The sequence below is a fragment of the Martes martes genome, assembly GCF_963455335.1.
Source record: "Martes martes genome assembly, chromosome: 3".
Classification (NCBI taxonomy): Eukaryota; Metazoa; Chordata; class Mammalia; order Carnivora; family Mustelidae; genus Martes; species Martes martes.
This window is the reverse complement of record NC_137890.1, coordinates 44,900,972-44,922,863: the sequence shown is the minus strand read 5'-3', so window position 1 is coordinate 44,922,863 and position 21,892 is coordinate 44,900,972. Positions and strand designations below refer to the sequence as shown.

Genomic DNA, 21,892 nt, shown 5'->3' with positions numbered 1-21,892 from the left:
TGTATAATTAGAGTATAATATTGTTGTCTGTGTTTATTAGACTGTGTGTTAGATCTCTGTGGCTCATTACAAATTGGTACCCTTAAACTGCTTTAATCTTATCCCTCCCCACCATTTTCTGATAGCCACCATTTTATTCTTTTTACAGATTTAACTTACTTGGATTCCACATATAAATGATATCATATAGTCTTTCTCTGTCTGAATTATCTTGCTTAGCATAATAGTTTAAGGTCCATTCATGTTTTTGCAAATGGAAAGATATTCTCCTTTCTCATGCTGAATAATATTACATTGTATATATATATATATATACCACATCTTTTTTATCCATTCATTCGAGTTGTTTCCAAATCTTGGCTATTATGAATAATGTTGCAGTAAACTTGAGAGTATGTATTTCTGGTCAAAATCCTGCTTTCAGGGGCACCTGGGTGGCTCAGTGGGTTAAAGCCTCTGCCTTCGGCTCAGGTCATGATCCCAGGGTCCTGGAATCAAGCCCCGCATCGGGCTCTCTGCTCAGCGGGGAGTCTGCTTCCCTTGCTCTCTCTCTGCCTGCCTCTCTGCCTACTTGTGATCTCTGTCTGTCAAATAAATAAATAAAATCTTAAAAAAAAAAAAATCCTGCTTTCATTTCCTTTGGGTATATACCCAGAAATGGAATTGCTGGATTATATGGTAGATCTATTTTTAAGTTTTTGAAGAATCTGCATATTGTTTACCATACTGGTTGAACCAGTTTACATTTCTACCAACAATTTTTGAGTTCCCCTTTCACCACATCTTCGCCAGCATCTCTTGTCTTTTGTGTTCTTGATGAAAACCAATCTAAGAGAGGTAAGGTGATAGCTCATGTGGTTTTGATTTGCATTTCCCTGATGAGTAATAATGTTGAGTAGCTTTCACCTGCCTTTTGGTCATTTTGCTGTCCGCTTTGGAAAAATGTCTGCTTAGTTCTTCTCATTTTTGAATCAGTTTTGTTTTTTTTTTTATTATGTTGACAGAGTTCTTCATTTATTTTGGATATTAACCCCTTATCTAATATATGGTTTGCAAAAATTATCTCCCATTCTGTACATTTTCTTTTCATTTTGTTTCTTTTGCTGTGCAGAAGCTTTTGAGTTTGATGTAGTTCCATTTATTGATTTTTTGCTTTTGTTGTTGTACTTTTGGTGTCATGTCTACAAAATCATTGCCAAGACCAACACTGATAAGCTTCTTCTCTGTGTCTTATTCTAGGAGCCTTAGGTAGCATGCTTTATATTAAAGGCCTTGATCCATTACAAGTTAATTTTTGTGAGTATTGTGAGACAGTGGTCCAATTTCACCGTTCTCTGTGTATTTCTGTGAGAAACTTTTTAGAGTTGGCATTCCTGTTGGGATGGAGAAAAGCAGTGAGAAAGAAGGGGGAAATGTTTCCTTTAACATCAGTGTCCCCACTATTCAGTTTGAGCAATTTTCCAAGGTGGGAATTTTCATTGGATATTTGTAGTGGTGTTCTGTATGCTCATGTTTGCTGCTCTGGGTCCTTTGAGCTTTCTCACTTAATGTAAACTCCTAGACCATATTTCTGTCCTCAGTGAGCATTTAACAAGTGTTTAGCATCTGCTGTGTTCTAGCCCCTTTATCTGGTACTAGGGCACAAAAGTAAAAAAAAAAAAAAAAAGTTTAGACTTTTGCCCCCAAATAGCTCCTCTGCTAATGAGGTAGGCACATAAGCATATAAGTTATAATAAATATGTCAACTAAAAGGATTAGGAGTTGGGACACCTGGGTGGCTCATTCAGTTAAGTGTCTACATTCAGCTCAGGTCATGATCTCAGGGTCCTGGGATGGAGTCCCACATCAGGCTCCTTGTTCAGCAGGGAACCTCCTTCTCCCTCTACCTGCCATTCTCTTGCCCTCACTCTCTCTCTCTCTCTCTGACAAATAAATAAAATCTTTAAAAAAAATTGAAAATAAAAAAAAAGAATTAGGAGTCTAGAAAATTTACTCTACTGAAGGGAGCCAGGAATAAGACTTAAAATATGAGTATTTCGAGACTAGTGAGGGGGGAATAGTGCATGCAGAGACATGTTGTTCCGAAAACAAATGAGTGAAAAGTTCCATTTGGAAGAGCTTTGGTGATTTGGGGTGGTGGTATATGGGAAGAAATGTGATTGGTTGAGGCCTCTAAGCCATGCTCAATAATTTCTTTCTTCTTTTTATTCTTTCTTCAATCTGTATCTGCCTCTGGTAAAGGAAGTTCCTTCCTTAGAAGATAGATATTTGTCTGAAATACTGATTTTTTTTTTAAAAAAGCTTTTATTTATTGAAAGAGAGAGAGCACAAGCAGGTAGAGCAGCAAGCAGAGAAAGAGGGAGAAGCAGACTCCCTCTGAGCAGGGAGCCCAACGTGGGGCTTGATCCCAGGACCTTGGGATCATGACCTGGGCTGAAGGCAGTCGCTTAACCAACTGAGCCACCCAGGTGCCCCTGAAATGCTGGTTTTCATATACAAAGCAGGTTTTATTGATTTTGCATTATGGGTTTTTTTGTTTTTGTTTTTTTTTAAGTAGGCTCCACGTTCAGCATGGAGCCCAGTGCAGGTCTTGAACTCACAACCCTGAGATCAAGACGTGAACTGAGATCAGGAGTTGGACATTTAACTGACTTAGCCACCCAGGTGCCCCTGTTGTCTTTTTGAAGAGTGGAAGGTTTCCTACTTTTGTGGTGAAAGACAGCCTCTTCTCCTTTGACAAATTCAGTCAAAGCCCCCACAAAGGAGTTCACAAATGATTCAGAAAAACTTGCCGTATAAGACTTGACTTGTCTGATTTTACTGCTCTGTATTTCTCTGAGCTAAGTGAAGACACAAGATCGTCCAGGAAGGAGAGTCCCTTATGGTGTTAACTGTTTTCTTTTGTTAAATTTATTGCAATTTGACAATTGGAGAAAAAAAAAAAATACTACCACTTGCTCATTGACTTATCGTCCAAGTAGCATGTCTACTTTTGCTGCTGTGAAAACAACAGCCTGCAGAAATGTTTTTACATGTGAATATCTGGGAGAATTTTATCAAAGTAATTGGTTAGTGGTTAGCTTAGAAGCAAAGTAGAATAATTCAGTAGAGAGGATACACCAGGATCTGATGGGGACTGTGTTGTCTTCAGTGGACATTACCTTTCTTTGGGGTGCTTTTTTCAATTCTTCTGTTCTACTTCCTGATTGGCTTCAACTTTTAAACACCCAGTTCTCACTGTTTTTATGTTTATTTGTCTTGTTATAGCTTTTTAAAAATTGCATTGAAGAGAGAGTAGAGGCATTTTGGGGTGCCAATAAAAATAGTAATTAAATCACAATATGCTCTCTGAATAAGGGTTAGTTAGGGCCTTGGCAGCGATTTATATTAAAAATTATATTAAAATTTTAACATTTATTTATCCTTTTGTGGGAATAGGACTATCATTTAATCTGGTGAGTGGAACTTTTTATCAGTTATCCTAATGAAATTTTAAGTACATCTTCAAATAATTTGACAACTTTTTCTCTTAACCTTTAAGGAGAGTTTGAGAAAGGTACAGTCACTTCATACAAAAATTAGTTTATCATTTGTTTTCAGATTAGCTTTTAGTTTTCAAGTTATATTATCACAACTTAAATGTCCCTGTAATTTGCATCTGGTCTTTTAAGTTCTTATGTAGTTTCTTTTACTGCTAATTTATGTTTCTAGATTTTCATTGCATTTTCAACTTCATCAGTTTGTAAGAAATTATTGGCTAAAAATGGTTTTGAAGTATAAGTCTTATGTAAATGATACAATTCAGTAATTAGAGTAGTTTCTTTAAAGTAAAGAGTGTGGCATCTGTAGTTGAAACTTTTTTTGATACAGAGTTATGAAAATCTGGATCTGCTGAATGCCTAAAATTGAGAAAAACTTCTTCACTTAGTGTAACTGTATTCAACTGCTGCTGATACTGAAGTCTGATAAATATTGTCCTTGGTTATTTACCACCACAGAGCTCTCCACTTAAGGGTTAGGTTAGGCATGGCTGTTCATGACCATTTGTTCTATGAATTACATGTGATGACAAAGCTTGAGATCCTCAGAATAGTTTTTACCAGATAATGTCTTACTTTCTATGAGATCGTTGAGGCTTTAAAAACAGGTGGATTCTATTTCTTCTTGTTAATAACTGTTTTAAAACCATCTTTTTTTCAAAATAGACTGACGATATTGATGCTTTCCACTGATTTTGCTGTTGCATATATCAGCACATGGTGAATATGCTGAGCTTTAAAAATGTGGACAACGTGAAACCATTTCAGACTTATTTTCTAATTTGTCCTAAGTATTCGGGAATGGTCTTTACTCCTGTTGAGAGTACTTGATCCCTTGCCGCATATGCAAAGAGATGGGGTGGAACTCAGTATCTGTGCTTTTACTTTAGGATAAATCTCAGTAATGAAATGGTTCCTTCCACTATTTCTTCTAACGAACAGTTGGTAGGGGTATAAACATTTTCTCTCTGGTTTTTGTAAAACGGATCATGGTGTACTGTTTGCCTTAAGTCTAATAATATTTAGCCTATTACAGACAAGTTCTTTTAAGATTAAATTAAACTAAATTAAACAACTCATTTGATCTTTAACTAAATGGTTAACAAAAAAGAGCATTGTTCCACCTGGAACTAAAATGAAGCTCTCAGGCATTGTGGATATAAAAAATGGATTCCTGCTCTTGAATGACTCTAACACTACAGCTCTTGGTGGTGAAGTAGAACACCTTTTTGAGAAATGGGAGTTAGAGACAGTAAGTGTAAACTAAGAAAAAGAGCATTGTTTATATGGATTATGGTAGCTCATAAAGATGTAAAATTCCTAGGATTATTACTGGTCAGATATCTTTTTGTGTACTGAAACTTAATTTTGCACATAGTATATCTTTGCAATGCATTGTCAAAGCTCAGAGGGAAAAATGACAAATCTTTTCTTTGCACAGCATGCTGAGTACAGCATGAGAAGGTACTTTCATAACTCATATTTACAAGTTTCTGAGGTGTGATTTTTATTGTCCACATTGTGAGGTTTTTTTTGTTTTGTTTTGTTTTGTTTTTAATGGGGAAACTGAAGTTCATTTGTCAGTAAGGTAAAAAGTGACAGCCTTGGACCTGGTCTTCTGACCTCTTACCTATACATAATCTATTTGCACTGTATAGCCAGTGTCTCCTGAAAAAAAAAAAAAGTGTTTGTATGAGTGTGTTTTGAAGAACTTGACCAGATTCAGGACTAAATTTGAGTTTGGGGAAGGAGCTGCAGTGTGTTTTAACTCTTTTTTTTTTTTTTTCTCCCTCCTTTCTTTAGCCTGAACACACCACCTGGAACTAAAGTGAAGCTCTCAGGCATTGTGGATGTAAAAAATGGATTCCTGCTCTTGAATGACTCTAACACTACAGTTCTTGGTGGTGAAGTAGAACACCTTATTGAGAAATGGGAATTACAGAGAGTAAGTGTAAACTAAGAAAAATGGCTTGAACTTCTAAAAAAACTTCACTTTTTTTTATGGCATTCTGTGTTTTAAGGAGATTGTCCCTTAATGAACAGTAAAACTAGTCTCTTGTGTCAGAGTTGAATCAAATGGAAGACAGTGATCTTTACAGAAAACTATCTACCTTTATCTAAGTATATTCTTCGTCTTGAGCAGATGTCATTTTTCAGTATTTACTACATTTTATTACATATTTTAAAAAGTAATTCTTTACTGACAAGTTTTCAAAACTCCCAAGATACCATTTATAAACTATGTATAATGTATCTGTGTATAATTCTGCAAAAAACCAGTGTTTGTAGATATACATGTATATAATGTGTATTTGTCTTAATGTACAATCACACATATATACAACTGAAAGCAAGTTGTATTTATAGATTTTCACATTAATGGAGAGATCATTATCACGTTGTCTTCCTAGGCGTGTTAATTGGTGTTTTCCCCATTTATATTGGTGATATCTTCATTCTCCGAGTCATCCAGGTTATCTAGTGATTTTGTCTCTGGTTTGCTTCCAGCAATCAATTCTGTAGATCCACTGCAGTCAGACCTTAAATTGGTCCTTTGCTCTCCAGGTCCATTGCTGTTGCTATAGTTTGTTTTTTTGTTTGTTTGTTTTTTTAGCCTATTTTTTAAATTTTTAAAAATATTCACAACTCGATTACTTTAAGTCTTTTGCATATCTCACCTGAACTATTGCCGTAGCCTTTTCGCTGGTCTCTCCATATACCCTTTCACCATCTTCTAATTTATTTTATTTATTTATTCAAGATTATCTTCCTTCAGCATCACTCAGAACACAACATACCCTGCTTTTATTTCAAATGCCTTAATTTGGCATTAGAGGCTGTTTACAATCTAGCCCTGGTTCCAGTTTTCTTTTTTAACTTTCTAAATTATTTTACATGGATTTTGTTGTAGCCAAATGGAACTACTTACTCTTTCTTTGATTCTCTATGCTTTCCTCAGTTATACTTTTGGGGGGAAAAGCTTTCCCCACATTTATATTATTTATCTTGTTTTCTTTCTCTTGATCTCTGCATGGCCAAATTGTCCCCACACTTTTATACCCTGGTCAAATGCTTGCTTCTTTACCAAGTGAAGTAGTTTCTCCTTATGGAATTCTTGGACCATTTTATTTCTATCAGGAAGCATATTATTTTTTACTTAACACTAAAATTATGTTTACTGAACTTCTTTTTTTTTTTTTTTAAAGATTTTATTTATTTATTTACTTGACAGACAGAGATCACAAGTAAGCAGAGAAGCAGGCAGAGAGAGAGGAGGAAGCAGGCTCCCTGCTAAGCAGAGAGCCTGATGTGGGGCTCGATCCCAGGGTTCTGGGATCATCACCTGAGCCGAAGGCAGAGGCTTTAACCCACTGAGCCACCCAGGCGCCCCTACTGAACTTCTTTAATAGATTGCAAGCTTTTTTAGGTCAGAATTGTTTGTGCCTTTGTTCAATTCCTTGAGTATTTGTTGAACAGTCTGTAGTATTGGTTTTTTTTTTTTAAAGATTTTATTTATTTATTTGACAGACAGAGATCGCAAGTAGGCAGAGAGGCAGGCAGAGAGAGAGGAGGAAGCAGGCTCCCTGTTGAGCAGAGAGCCCAATGCGGGACCCGATCCCAGGACCCTGGGATCATGACCTGAGCCGAAAGCAGAGGCTTTAAAGATTTATTTATTTATTTATTTATTTATTTGTCAGAGAGAGAGAGAGAGAGGAGCGAGAGTGAGCACAAGCAGACAGAGTGGCAGGCAGAGGGAGAAGCAGGCTTCCCGCCGAGCAAGGAGCCCGATGTGGGACTCGATCCCAGGACGCTGGGATCATGACCTGAGCCGAAGGCAGCTGCTTAACCAACTGAGCCACCCAGGCGTCCCGAAAGCAGAGGCTTTAACCCACTGAGCCACCCAGGTTCCCCAGTCTGTAGTATTGTGCTGGACTCTTGCATCAGTATACCATGTAATCCTCCTAACAGTCTTATGAGGGAATATTATGTCCATATAGACTAGAAATGGACTTAAAGAACTGTTAAATAATGTATTTTATGATTAGAGAGCTAGTAGGTGATAGATCTCAGACTTCTGGTATCTAAAGCAGAACCCTGATCCTTACATACAAAAAACATTATAACGAATGATTGTGGAATGAATAAGTTACAAACCCATAAGACTAACTACTCCTTGATAAAACTGATGTTCTTATGCTACCCTCAAATCTTGCCTGTTACCTAGAATGAGCCAAGGGGCCTAGCAATAGAAGCTTTTGCTTTTTTATGGTATGTTATTCTTTTCTATTTTCATAGTTTGAAAGTGCCTCTTTTCGGGAGGTAAATAGTAAAGAAATTTAGGGATATTTTTTATTCCTTAGGATGCATTACTTATGATAGTAATGTGCTACATTTAGGCCTGAAGTACTATGCAGTATAAGATAATGTTCCATAACTGCATTGTTTAGTTTAAAGTGTTCAAAAACAAGTAATTCAGAAGTGGCTTGATACTTTTACATAAATAGCCACGTTTATGAACTTTGAATTTCCTAAAGAAATCCCACCCATTTCCTATTGCTCTATTCACAAGTTAATAAATTATTTTTTTTATTATTAGAGATTTTTTAAAATGTGTTAAGATGCTCTCAAGTCAGACCAGTGCCTTATTTACCCAACCCCAGCTGGCGAACTACTTCACTAACTATAAGTCAGTTAAACATTTCTAGAAACTTCCTCACCCCTAAAACATACACTACACACGCATACACACACACATTAGTAGTAGTTTGATAGTTATCCTTGTAATGTTTTATTATATTATGTTTGCATTTTGTTTCCTGAAAGCTGTGTTATTTTTCTTGTTAGGAGGCAATAAAAATTTACATTAAAAAGCATTAAAAAACATCTTAATACGATTATAGTTCTCTTTGGTTTCATAGTTGTTATTGCTGTTTTGATTTGGTAACCATAGTGATGTAGAAACCATGGAGAATTCAATTACTTAATAAGCATCTGGCAGGTGGTACACTTAGAAATTAGATGTACACAAAGAAACCATAAACCATAGAGTTAATTTTGAAAGAGGGCCCTAACTGTTTTGTAAAATAAATAGGGGACATTGGGCAGTATTTATTTATTTATTTATTTAAGATTTTATTTATTTGACAGAGAGAGAAACAGTGAAAGAGGGAACACAAGCAGGGGGAGTGGGAGAGGGAGAAGCAGGCTCCCAGCTGAGCAGGTCCTGGCTCTATCCCAGGACCCTGAGATCATGAACTAAGTGGAAGGCAGACATTAATGACTGAGCCACCCAGGTGCCCCACTGGGTAGTACTTAAACCATGTGCAGGTGTTATAGCTGTAACAAATTGGTCGTAGGTGATGAATAGAAAAAAAACTCAAACCTCAAAATGTTTTGTATGTTGGACAAAGACAAGTTCTAGAGATTTCTAAACCAAATGTAATTTACCAAGTAATGTCGTTTCTATAACATTTTAGTGCCCCTCAGCCTGTTCCCATGACAGATCTGGGTTAGTTATTTTCTTTGGTATATATGTATGGTAATGTATACATAACATAAAATTTGACATTTTAACCATTTTAAGTGTAAAATTCAGTGGCATTAAATACATTTATATTGTTAATACAACTATCACAACCATCCATATCTAGATTTTCTGTCTTCCAAAACTCAAACTGTATACCCAAGAAGTAAATTCACAACCCTCCTACAGCCACCCCTGGTCTCTTGTAGTCACCATGCTACTTTTGTCCTTATGAATTCAACTACTCTAGGTACTTCATATAAGTGGAATCATAGGATATTTGGTCTTTAGTGTCTGGCTTATTTCACTTGCATAATGTTTTCAAGGTTCAGCCATGTTATAGAATGTGTCAGAATTGTCTGGCTTTTTAAAGCTGAACACTATGCCATTTGTGTGTGTGTGTGTGTGTGTGTGTGTGTGTGTGTGTATGTGTGTGTGTGTACACACATTTTCCTCATTCATCCATGGATGGACATTAGAGTTGTTTCTATTGGCTAATTGTGAACAGTGCTGTTATGAACTTGGTTGTGCAAATATCTTTTCAGGTTTCTGCTTTCAGTTCTTTTGGACATGTAACCCAGAAGTAGAATTACTGAGTCATGTGGTAATTCTATGTTTAATTTTTAGAGTAACTGCCATATTGTTTTCAACAGTGATTATACCATTTTATATTCCCATCAGCAATGCACAACAGATCTAATTTCTCCACATCCTTGCCAATCATTTTTATTTTATCTTATCTTTATAATAATCATCTTAATAGGTGTGAAGTGAAATCTCATTGTAGTTTTGATTTGCATTTCCTTAATTCTTAGTGATATTTAGTAGCCTTTCACAGGCCATTTGTTTATCTTCTTTGGAGAAATGTTTAAGTCCTTGTCCATTTTTTAACTGGTTTGTTTAGTTTTTTATCGTATGAATTCTTAGTATTTTCTGGATATCAGTTCTTTAACAGATGGATGACTTACAAATATTTTTTCATATTTGTGAGTTGCCTTTTGCTCTGTCAGTAGTGTCCTCTGATGCATAAAGGTTTTTAATTTTGGTCAAGTTTAATTTCAAGGGTTTTTTTTGTTGTTGTTGTTACCTGTGCTTTTGGTGTCACATCTAAGAAATCATTGCTAAATCCAGGGTCCTGAAACTTCACTTCTCTGTTTTCTTTTAAGACTTTTATGGGTTTGAATTTAGTATTTGATCCATTTTAAATTAATGTTTTATATGATACAAGTTAAGGGTCCAGTTTCATTGTTTTGCATGTGGATACCCATTTTCCCAGCACCATTTCTCTCCTCCCAATAAATGGTCTTGTCCACCCTCATCAGAAATCATTTGACCATATATGCAAGCAAGGGTTTATGCTGGGTTCCTTATTCTTTTATTCCATATGTGTGTCTTTATGCCAGTACCGTGCTATTTTGATTATAGTAATGTGTGGTAAGTTGTATAATTGAGAAGTGTGAGCCCTTTTTTGGATAGTTATGGCTATTCACAGTCCCTTGAGATTCCATATGAATTGTAGGATGAATTTTTCTGTATCTGCAAAAAAAAATTTTTGGGATTTTGATAGGGATTGCATTGAATCTCTAGACCACTTTGAGTAATATCGACATCTTAACAATATTCTTTCAATCCATGACCACAAGATATCTTACATTTACTGTTATCATCTTTAATTTCTTTCAGCATTTTTTATAGTTTTCAGTCTATAGGTTTCTTTACTTAAGTTTATCCCTAAGTATTTTTGATGCTATTATAAATGGAAGTTTACAACTTGCTCTTGTTTTTCATTCATTCTGGTTCTCAGTAATGACTTCGGTGAATTCATATGTTGGTTTCTGGAGCCTCTTTTCTCTACAGGTCCCTCTTTTACAAAACTCTGCCCTACAACTTCAAGTTGCGTCAGCCTGCGTGTATTACGAAATTCATTTTCTCAGTGTTGCTCTCTGTGCTCTCTATCTGCATCGTGTTTCTGAGCAGAAATGCTGAGCTCATCTATTTTGTTTTGTTTTGTTTTTTTCTCTTTCTTTCAGGGATCATAGTCCTGCAATACTTACTGTCCTGTGCCTTCAAACAGTTGGTTCTTACATCTTGTCCAGATTCCTACTTGTTTATAGAGGGAGATGAAGTCTGACTTTTGTGCATTTGTCAGGATGAGAAGTAGAAATTCTATGTTTGAATTATATAATGTATATTGGGAGATGGTATTATTAGCAGCTTATGTGAGTTTTTTGAGGAAATTATAGTATAAATTGAAATGATTGATGTTTGAATAATCCTATTCTTATATCTAAACTGAAGCTGAGAAAAGGACCCTAGATAATTGTATGCATTTGCTGTTTTTTTTAAAGTAGTTTAAAATCTTAAGTTTAGCTTGTAAAGAAATATGAAATTCCTATGCAGTTTAAATTACTCTGCTTAATCAACTGAATAGTATTACTGCCTTCAGTCTTAGCATTCTTTTTTAAAAGATTTATTTATTTATTTGAGAGACAGAGAAAGCGTGAATGGGGGAAGTGGCAGAGAGAGAGAGAAACTCAAGCAGACTCCCCACTGAGCTCGGAGCCCAATGTGGTACTCCATCTTATAAGTTGGACCATCTCTTAAGTTGGACACTTAACCAACTGAGCAACCCAGGCACCCCTAGTCTTAGCATTCGTTATATAAATTACCTAAAATGCATAGCATTCTTTATATAATTTGGGAACTCTAGAACATGTTTGAAAAGTGCACATGATGATTTTTTAAAACTTCTTTCCACCCACTATTTAACAACATATTTTAAACATAGCAACTTCTAATGATAATTATTAAAGGTGCACAAAAAATTTAAAGTTGAAAAGATGTATTAAATGACAACTAGTGCTTAACAGACATTTGTTAACACCTCAAAAATAAAACATAAGAGGAATTGACTGAAAGGAATCCTTCAGAGGATTCCTTGTGATGTTTTCGAAAGATTTTATGATGTGAGAAATTGTTTTACTAGGAGGATCTTTTTTCCCCATTTTTATAATGCACTGTTATCTCTCTAGTCTTAAATGCAAGAAGGAGATAAAGGAAACAAATTGGTGGGGTTTGGAAGCTTATTTTTATTAAAGAACAGTGGGCTGATTACTTCTTCAAAGTATAAATTGATTTGAAAAACAAGACTTTATTGAGGGAATTTAACCATAATTTAAAGTAACCTCCATATCAGAAACTACAATAATATGATCTCTTTAAATAATTAGAAATCACTTTTATCGTAAGTATCCCTAAGAACTGTTGCTAATCACACTTTGACACCAACTATATGTACTTTCCACACCAAGCAATTCTCCGCTTCTCTATAGACACCACATGGATATCCTAAAATTTAATTCAATTTTGACACTACCCGCGGTTAGTACAGACCCCACAGCTTAAGGACTCAATCTCACAAGATTGGTCCACCACTTCAGATGCTAGTTGCAGATAGTGGGTCCCCAGGTTCAGTCCAGTGTGGTTACAAATTAGGGTTACTCATGACTCCCTGCTCAGTTTTGATAATTTGCTATAAAGGCCCACAGAATTCAGGGAAACACTTTACTTTCTATTACAGGTTTATGATAAAGGATATTACAAAAGATCCAAATGAACAGCCAGATGAAGAAGTACAAGGCCTAGAAGCGTCCCTAGCTCAGGAGTTTCTGTCCTTCTAGAATTGGGTGTGTTCTACCCTCCCAGCACATGGATATGTTCACCAGCCTGGAAACTCTCTGAACTTTGTTGTTTAGGGTTTCAGAGGAGGTGCATTATATAGGCATAATTGGCTAAACCACTGGACACTGGTGATTAGTTCAGTCTTCTACCTTCTTTTTTGTTGTTTGTGTGTGTCTTTTTTGTGTGTGTGTTTTTAATTTTTTTATAAACATATAATGTATTATTAACCCCAGGGGTACAGGTCTGTGAATTGCCAGGTTTACGCACTTCACAGCACTCACCATAGCACATACCCTCTCCAGTGTCCATAACCCCACCGCCCTCTCCCTACCCCCCTCCCCCGACAACCCTCAGTTTGTTTTGTGAGATTAAGAGTCTCTTATGGTTTGTCTCCCTCCCGATCCCATCTTGTTAGTCTTCTACCTTCTAATCACATTATTGGTGCCTCTAGCAACCAGCCCCCATCCTGGAGCTACTGGGGGGACCCATCAATAGTTGCCTCATTAGCATAAACTCAGGTATCCTCAAAGAAGCTTATTATGAGTAACAGAAAATGCTCCTCTCACCCCTATCACTCAGGAAATTCAAAGAGTTTTAGGAGCTCTGTTCCAGGAACTGGGGAGGAGGACCAAGTATATATATATATACACATATATATATATATTTTTTTTTTATCACACTATCACAAGTATGTTGTTTGCTAATAGTTTTTATATCTAAAAATTTATTTTGAAGATCATTTCCAGGTAATGTTTGTCTGCCAGATTATAGTTTTAATATGCTTTAAAGTAAAATTCTTATTACCAATGTTTGTTGTCTTGAATTTACCCCTTGTTGAGGAGGGTTTTGTTTTGTTTTGTTCTTTTTAACTAGTTAAGTTTTCCTTTTATGGGAGTAGGTTAATAGGTGCTTCTCAAAATTGTATTTGATTGTGTAGTTTAATATGGGGAGGTGAGAGGAGAACGTTTGCCTAGTTATTGCCTAATTACATAAAATATTTTATGTGGTTTGAAATAATTTATAGAAGGCTTTTTTTCCTGTTCTGTATAATCTACTAAAGTAAGTGGATTCCTGGTACATTGTAAATGGTATAATTTCTCTTTTGTGACTCACTTTTCTCACAGAGCTTGTCAAAACACAATAGAAGTAATATTGGAACTGAAGGTGGACCACCTCCTTTTGTGCCTTTTGGACAGGTAATGACTTTCATGTTGGCAGATGAATTTTAATCAGCAAAAAATTGTTTTTCATTTGTATTCAAACTTGTTTAGTTTTATGCTGAACTATTCATTTAGAGGTCATGGGAGTTATGTGGAAATATATTAAATACAGAAATTTAATAATTGTGGAGTTTCTTAATTAAATTGTTGGTGTAGATTCTTTTCCCAAGTGCTTGTTAACCCAGAGATTGAAACAATTAAGAGGCACACCTGAAGAGCAGCAACTTAGAATTAATTAAGATAGGATGGGGTGGCTTTTTTTTTTTTTTTTTTTTTGAGAGAGAGAGAAGAAATTCAAGAGTAAGAGGACAAATGTATGCTGTAATTTCCCACTTTGTCATAGAAACACAAGAGAGAGAGAGAAAATGAACATTTCATCAGAAGGATGAGACATAAACTTGAGAACGCAGAGGCAGGGAAGGGCCTCATTGCACTTCAGTGGGGCCTGCTGTCCCAGCTGTCCTCCCCTGGATTCTGTTCTTCTGCCTTGATCCAAATACCCATCTCAGGCGAGAACTTAATTTCATTTCTATTTGGTGCTTATTTTTTTAAACCACAGCAGCCCTGATCCTTCTCTCAAAAACGCTAAAAGTGTGCAACTTCCTATTTTTCAACCCAGCCTCTGCAAAATGTTACACTGAAGTAACACCTTGGCTGGCGTGTATCTTGGGTCGTCCTGATTGTACTCAGCATCAAATTGTATTCACAACAGTCTCCTGCAGCCTTTCCCTACTTTATCCCTGCTGAGTGTGAGAATAATGCCTGTGGCAGCTTTTTCTTTACTTCATGATGGCACCAGCATTTAGCTGTTAGTAATCTGCCTTACATTTGCTCTTTATTTTTCTTCGAGAGTGCTAGCTCAGAGTGAAGATGAGTTGGGGACACAACAGGTGGGAAATAGAGCTACATCATAACAGTTTTGTTTTGGTTTGGTTTGTTGTGAAAAAAAAAAAAAAAAAAAAACATCTGGCTGATCAGCAGATAAATGGGTACAGTCAGTTGACTGGCATCCTTTTCCAAAAATATTTTTGTAGGGTCAACTCAAAATTAAAGTCATTCATGCATCATGACTATTTTGAAAATACTTTAAAAATATGCCAATTTTACCGTACTTTGGAGCCAGGCATTGTCAAAATGAAAGGAGGCATGATGCCCTATAGTCTGACCCATGTTGATGCTGTTCTCTCTTCTACCAATGTAGTAAACCTTCAGAATGGAAACAGAGCATAAACAGTCTAATAATTTTCATTTGAATCTAATAAATACATGTTTGCAAGAACTTGCTTTCCTTTTAAACATTTTGGTGATAATATTTCTTTCATGAATTGCTGAGAGAGACTTATAATCTATTTTCAAGATTATGAAGAGTGTTTTTTAGTTTTTTAAATTAGGAAATATAATAAAAGTTATGGTTTCAGTCATATTATTTTTTATTAAGTCCATTCTGAAAAATTCTTATTCAGTTTATCTTAGCCTTGTACATGGGTTAAAGATAGATAATGCTGGATGTGTTCTGCTATCAACAGGATATATTTATATTGCTGAAAATCTGTATTTGCTTAACATATTTGTTTGAGAGCATGTTTTCCTTTTTATTATTAAATTGAGACAAAGTTCATTTTATAGGATTTTTACTGCGAGGATTAGAAGGGAGAGCAGAACTCGGGGCTTACTTTTAGGCAGTGATAGCTTTCTTAATTTATCTTATGAAACTAAGAATCAAAAACTTTGTAGCCTGATTGAGAGAACAGGTATGTTTTTAGTTTTTGGTTTATAAGTTCAGAGACAGCTCTTTATATTTAAAATAACCCTACTTAAAATAATCCTCATATGCATATTGTGGCATAATACAGAAATCAAACTCTTAATAAAAAACTGACCTTATCTCTTCTTGTACAGTAGTATAGACTGTTTGAAATTTATAATTGTTTCAAGTTTCAGTTGTTTCAAATGCAACTTAAATCTCTTGGTTCAATGTGTATTTTAAATATGTGCCCTATTTTAGATAGCCACACTTTTATGTAGCTCTACATTTTATTTACCTATTACATTTATTTAAAAGTTAATTTAATCACTTTTATACCTTTTTTTTAATCTGTGAGAAAGAATTATAGTTTTATGAGCTCTCAGTTGTCAGTGACACAAACAGTTCTTTTAAGGTATTCCTTTCTTATGAAAAACTTGAATCTCTTTTGGAAATACTGAAGTGTTTTGTTTTTATTTATTATTACCAGAAGTGCATATCTCATGTCCAAGTGGATAGTAGAGAACTTGACCGAAGAAAGACATTGCAAGTTACAATGCCTGTCAAACCTACAAATGATAATGATGAATTTGAAAAGCAAAGGACTGCTGCTATTGCAGAAGTTGCAAAGAGCAAAGAAGTAAGAAACTAAATCATTATAAATTTCTCTTATTTCTTGTCAGTATGTTCTATTTAGGTTACTCATAATCATTATTGTCTTTTCATGTAAGGTAACTAATTCAACAAAATTAAATTTCTTCTTGCATATTTTATCAATAGAAATGCCACAGTAACTTTTGGAGTCTTAAGCTTACACATTTTGCTCCTTTGTTCTTTTTCTTAATCTCCTTGACAATTCTTTTTTTTTCTTGTGACAGAGAGAGTGAGTTAGAGAGAGAGCATGAGTCATGGGGTGGATGGGGGGAGGAGCTGACAAGGGAGAGGGAGAAGCAGACTCTCTGCTGAGCAGAGAGCCCGATTCAGGATGCAGGACTGGATCCCAGGACTCCAGAACTCCAGGATCACGACCTGAGCTGAAGGCGGACACTTAACCCACTGAGCTATCCAGACCCCTCTCCTTGACAATTCTTGCTAACAGACTACCCTTATCTCCCTTCCTGCAATGTCTTTCCATCATCTGTCACTTGTAGAGTCCAAGAGCACAAGCTCTGGAATCAGACAGCCCAGAAGCATACCCTGCTGTTAGATTACTTAGTTTTTTGTGCCTTATTTTCCTTCATCTATGAAAAGAGGATAATAATGGTACCCACTTCATAAGGTTGCTGTGAGAATTAAATTGATAATCTTTAAAACATTTAGAATCCTGCATGGCACAGATCAAATTTTCCTTCACTAAAAGCACTCAATAGATGTGACTATTGCTATTCTTCAGTATTTCCTATGTGCTCAGGTACATTTTTTAAAAAATCACTTTTCATGATTCTGAAATTAATGCATTTTGCATAGTTCATATAAAGTAAATGTCTTCTTTCCCAAAAAGCTATTAAAATTATGAAGTTTAAAAAGAGTATATTGGGTATATATCAATTCCTTAATGATTATAGGAAAGTTGTTCTTTTGGTGCACATTTTTCTCACACAAACTTTCCTCCCAAAATTTTATTTGATATGGTTATAGCTATTTACTGGAATATAGTTATACTGTAATATGCTTCATTTTTTTAAAGTCACATTTGATCACATTATATTTTCCATACTATTTGATAAGTAAAGAATTCTAGTTTTCTGAAAAAACTTCAAACTTCTCAATTTGTGTATGAGAGAGCTGCTGTTGGCTCAAAACTAACCGAACTTGCTTAGTGTTACTTGCAAATCTAGGACTAACCCTATGTGCATTGTAGTACATTATCCCAATATCTATATATCCTTCTATATAGGTAAGTATGCTTGCATGCACACACACACATACAGATTTATATTTAAATGTCTGAACAGCAAAATGATATAACACTGTAATTGTTCTGAAAAGATGTTTTGTGATATCTATTTAAACACATGGATTTGGTGGAGTCTACTGAACATGATCAAGCCATGATTTTCATTTATTTTTCCTTTATTCCTTAATCAGCAAATATCTTTTGAAAATCTATATGCTGGGAAGTGTTTTATATTTTATTTTGTATTTTTGAGAGAGAGAGAAAGAGAACGAGCATGGAGGGGTGAGGAGGGGCAGAGGGAGGGAGAGAGAGAGAATCTTAAGCAGACTCCATGCCCAGCCTGACACAAGGGCTCAATCTCATGACCCTGAGATCATGCATGACCTGAGCCGAAATCAAGAGTTGGACACTTAACCAACTGAGCCACCCAGGTGCCCCCTAGGGAGTGTTTTAAATGCTTAGGTTAAATCAATGAACAAAATAGACAAAAGATCCCTGCCCATATTAAGCTTATATATTTAGTAAAGGAGACAAACTATTAGCGCACTGAGTAAGTAAGTTAAGTGGTAGGTTAGATGTTGGTTAAGTGCAATAGGAAGAAAAAAGAGAGTAGATTGGGAAGTTGGGAGTGCCAGTTGAGAGTAGGGTGCACTTTAAAATACAATGGTCAGGGGCACCTGGCCTGGGTGGCTCAGTTGGTTTAGTGGCTACCTTTGGCTCAGGTCATGATCCCATGGTTATGGGATTGAGCCTGCATCAGGTTTCTTGCTCAGCCAGGAGCCTACTTCTCCTCTGTCTGTGTGCCACTACGCCTGCTCGTGCTCTCTCGTTCACTATCTTTCTCGCTGTGTCAAATAAATAATAAAATCTTTTAAAAAAAATAAATAAAATAGGATGGTCAGAAATTGAAAATTCTTTTAAAATTTTTTACAGTTTACATTCTAGTAAGGACACTAATATAAACATGCTAAATAAGTAAGTTGTAGATTTCAGTTTTAAATATAGTAATTTGATTAGGTCTCAGGATGATGAGATTTGAGCCAAGACTTAAAGGAGGTAAGAGAATTAGCTATATGGTTACATGAGAAGAAAAAGCCTTTGCAAAGGTTCTAAAGCAAGAGTATATGTTCATGGAATAGAAAGGTAGCCAGTGGAAGCAGAGAGAACAAAGGGACCAGAGGTAGAATATAAAGTCAAGGGTGATAATGGAGGTCAGCTTATGCAGGTCTCTCTAAGTCATGTTAAAAACAGTGACCTTTATTCAGAGAGAAATGAGAGTCTTTAGAGGGTTTTCAGCACAGTGGTAACATCAACTTTAAAAAGCTAATTCTGGCTGCTAGGTTCACAGTGGATTTTAGAGAAAATTGAATCAAATGATTAGGAAATTATTAAAGTAATCCAGGGAGGGAAAAATAATGGTAGCCAGGATGATGATGGCAGCTGTATAGGTGGTGCCAAGTGGTCAGATCCTGGAATTTTAGAAGTAGAGCTATCGTGATTTCTGAGATATTGAATGTGGTACCTGAGAACAGGTGTCATGAAAAATTCCAAGTGTTTTGCCCTAGGAAGTTGGCAGGTTAGAGTTGCTTACTTTGAATTGGAGAAGACTATGGAGGGATGGGTTTGAGGATAAAGATTTGGTATTCTGTTTTGAACATACTAATGTCAAAGTGTGCCTGTGAGACATCCATGTGGCTTCATAGGCAGTGAGACAGGAGAGTATAATTGAAAAAGTAAGCTTTGGAAGAAATACACGTTTGGAAGTTGTAGACATATATGGATGCCTTTTGAAAATCATGAGGCCAAATGAGATCACCAAATGAGTGCTGACGGGAAAATAAAAGGGGTAACAAATGAGCCCTTGTAGCACTAGAGGTTGTGTGAAAGAGATTGAACCAGCCAAGGTGCAACCAGGAAGATAGGATCAAAACAAAAGAATACAGAAATTGCATCATGGAGAAAGGGGTATTGAACTCGTCAAAAGCTTTTGAAAGATCGTGTAAGATGTGGTCTGAGAAATAATGTAGAGTTGGGGGATTCATTTCCTCTAGATTCCTCTAGACATTCATGTGGATGGTAGTAAGATAAAATATACAGTGCTAAGAGAAAGTGAGTATGCAGATATTGGTGGGTGGGTTGATGTGGTGAAAATCTATGCAAGTTCTGTAATGATTATTTCATTTTTTTCAGTGAGGTAGTAAGCAAGGTCAATAGTAACAATGGAGGAGAAGATGTTGGAGGTTTGAGGAGTAAGGGGAATATGTAAAGTAGCAGTCTAGTAGACGGGGAAGGTAATTGGGCTAGGGAAATATAGTAAGATTGCTAGGGAGCATTAAGGGTCCACTTGAATGTCATGGTCATGATGATTTCACGGATTCCTAAATTGTACAGTATCGACAAGATGGTGTCACTCATAAAGGACAACACCATTTACCTTATGGATAATGTTTAAGTTGTGTTGTTTCTAGGTATTTATATGTTTAGTGAGTGGCAACTGTTATAAAACAGTGAAAAGCAATTCTGAAAATTTATCCTATCATTTAATCCATAAAAATGGGAAGAAAATAATAAAGAAAAGCATCCAGAAGATGGGACTGCTTCACTAGTACCCAAAGAAAGAGTACTTTTGGAGTTATGGAATTTAAATTCCAGAAATATATTTAATTTGGAATACATCAGTGTCCAGAGTTCCCAGGTAACTATGTTTTAATATATTAAGCAAAACAGTTAATGTTGCCATGGATTGTGAGTGTTTACCATGTGCCAGTTACTAAATTGATCACTTTGTGGTGTTAGTGTCATTTAATTCTTACAATGTCCCAATTAGGTAGGTTTTCTCATCCCTGTTTTAAGAATGAGAAACCTGTCTTATGAAAGGTAGAAGTAACTTGCCTCAAGGCAGGAGATAGGAACTGTTTGAGTAAAGATTTAGTCCCAGTCTTGTCAAGTTCCAAAGCCTGTGTTCTTAACTATACTGTACCATCTTCCAGTCCAATTAACTTTAGATCACAGTTATATAAACTCACATTTTTTCATTATGGTTTTATAAGTGATGACCCTCAAGACATTCCAAATCTATTGCATAAACAAAGAATGAATGGTCTTTGAAGATGTGATTTTAATTTTGGTTTAAATCAAATTTAAATATTGTGGCGCATCAACTCCTAATCAGTAGTTAATGCTTATCTCATACTATTTTTCTATTTCTCAGGTTTTGTTTCTTTATATTTTCATCTGATTCAAAACAATTTCCCGGTGTTATGTAAATGTATATCTAGGATGTTTTCTTAGTGTCGTCATTTTAAAACATGTGTAAAACTACTATTATCACTAATAAAAAGCAACTGTTCACTTCTTCCTCTTTTATTAGATCTCTTAGAACTATAAAGATATTGTATAACCAGATGTTTAATTTGATATTGTACAAGTAACAGCTTGTGGGTTGCTTTTCAGTCATGATTTTGTATCTTTCCAAACTAATGTTCTTTACATTCTGGTCTTTTCACTATAGTTTTAATAAAAATGAGATCAAATCTGATTTTCAGAGGTGATTAAACATAATTAGTCAAGCAAATCAGGCAAAATAAATAATGGACTTTAAAGTTTTTATACATAGTTGGTAAGATGGCATATTATATAATTAATGTAAGTAATAAATCAGTAATGAGGATTTTAATCTAGTATTAAAATTCATAATATTTGTTTACTTTTTAAGATCATGCAGTCAGGGTCACCTGGGTTAAGCTGTCAGTTGTTTAAGTATCTGACTTCAGCTCAGGTCATGATCTCAGGATCCTGGGATTGAGCCCCACAATGAGCTCTCCACTCAGTGAGGAGTCTACTTGTCCCTCTGCTCCTCCCCCACTCATACGCACGCACTCTCTCTGTCTCAAATAAATAAAGTCTTTTAAAAAAAGATTATATAACCATATTACTGGATTACAGACATAATGTAGCTGATTCCTAGACATGTTTAGTGCCTTGCTAAAGATAGACTTGCTATACAACCCAGGTCTCATGATATCAGTAAAGTATTATACCCTAGAATTTTAACACCTAATGTCCATGATGCTGGTACTATTTTATTTTTTTCTATATTGTTGTCTACTTAAGTTTATACTGATGATTTGCCTAGAAGATTTAAAGATTTCAATTAATGTAATTTTTTTATTGCTTCGTCTGGACATGTAGAAAGAAGAGATTATGGCCAGTAGGTATTTGTTTAAAAATAATGTTAACATTTTATTTTTTTCATGTAAAACATAATCAAGAAGCTTTTAGGTGCTT

At 35.5% G+C, this 21,892-nt stretch overlaps 1 protein-coding gene across 2 annotated transcripts in view; it reads left to right on the top strand.

Annotated features, from left to right (window-relative positions):
* Positions 1 to 21,892, top strand: part of TDRD3 (tudor domain containing 3) — a 161,996-nt gene that overhangs the window by 75,580 nt on the left and 64,524 nt on the right. For both annotated transcript variants that reach the window (XM_080798603.1, XM_080798604.1), the window contains exons 5-7: positions 5,343 to 5,484; positions 13,869 to 13,940; positions 16,199 to 16,348. In XM_080798603.1, coding sequence (XP_080654729.1) covers positions 5,343 to 5,484; positions 13,869 to 13,940; positions 16,199 to 16,348 — 364 coding nt within the window. The remainder of the gene's footprint in view (positions 1 to 5,342; positions 5,485 to 13,868; positions 13,941 to 16,198; positions 16,349 to 21,892) is intronic.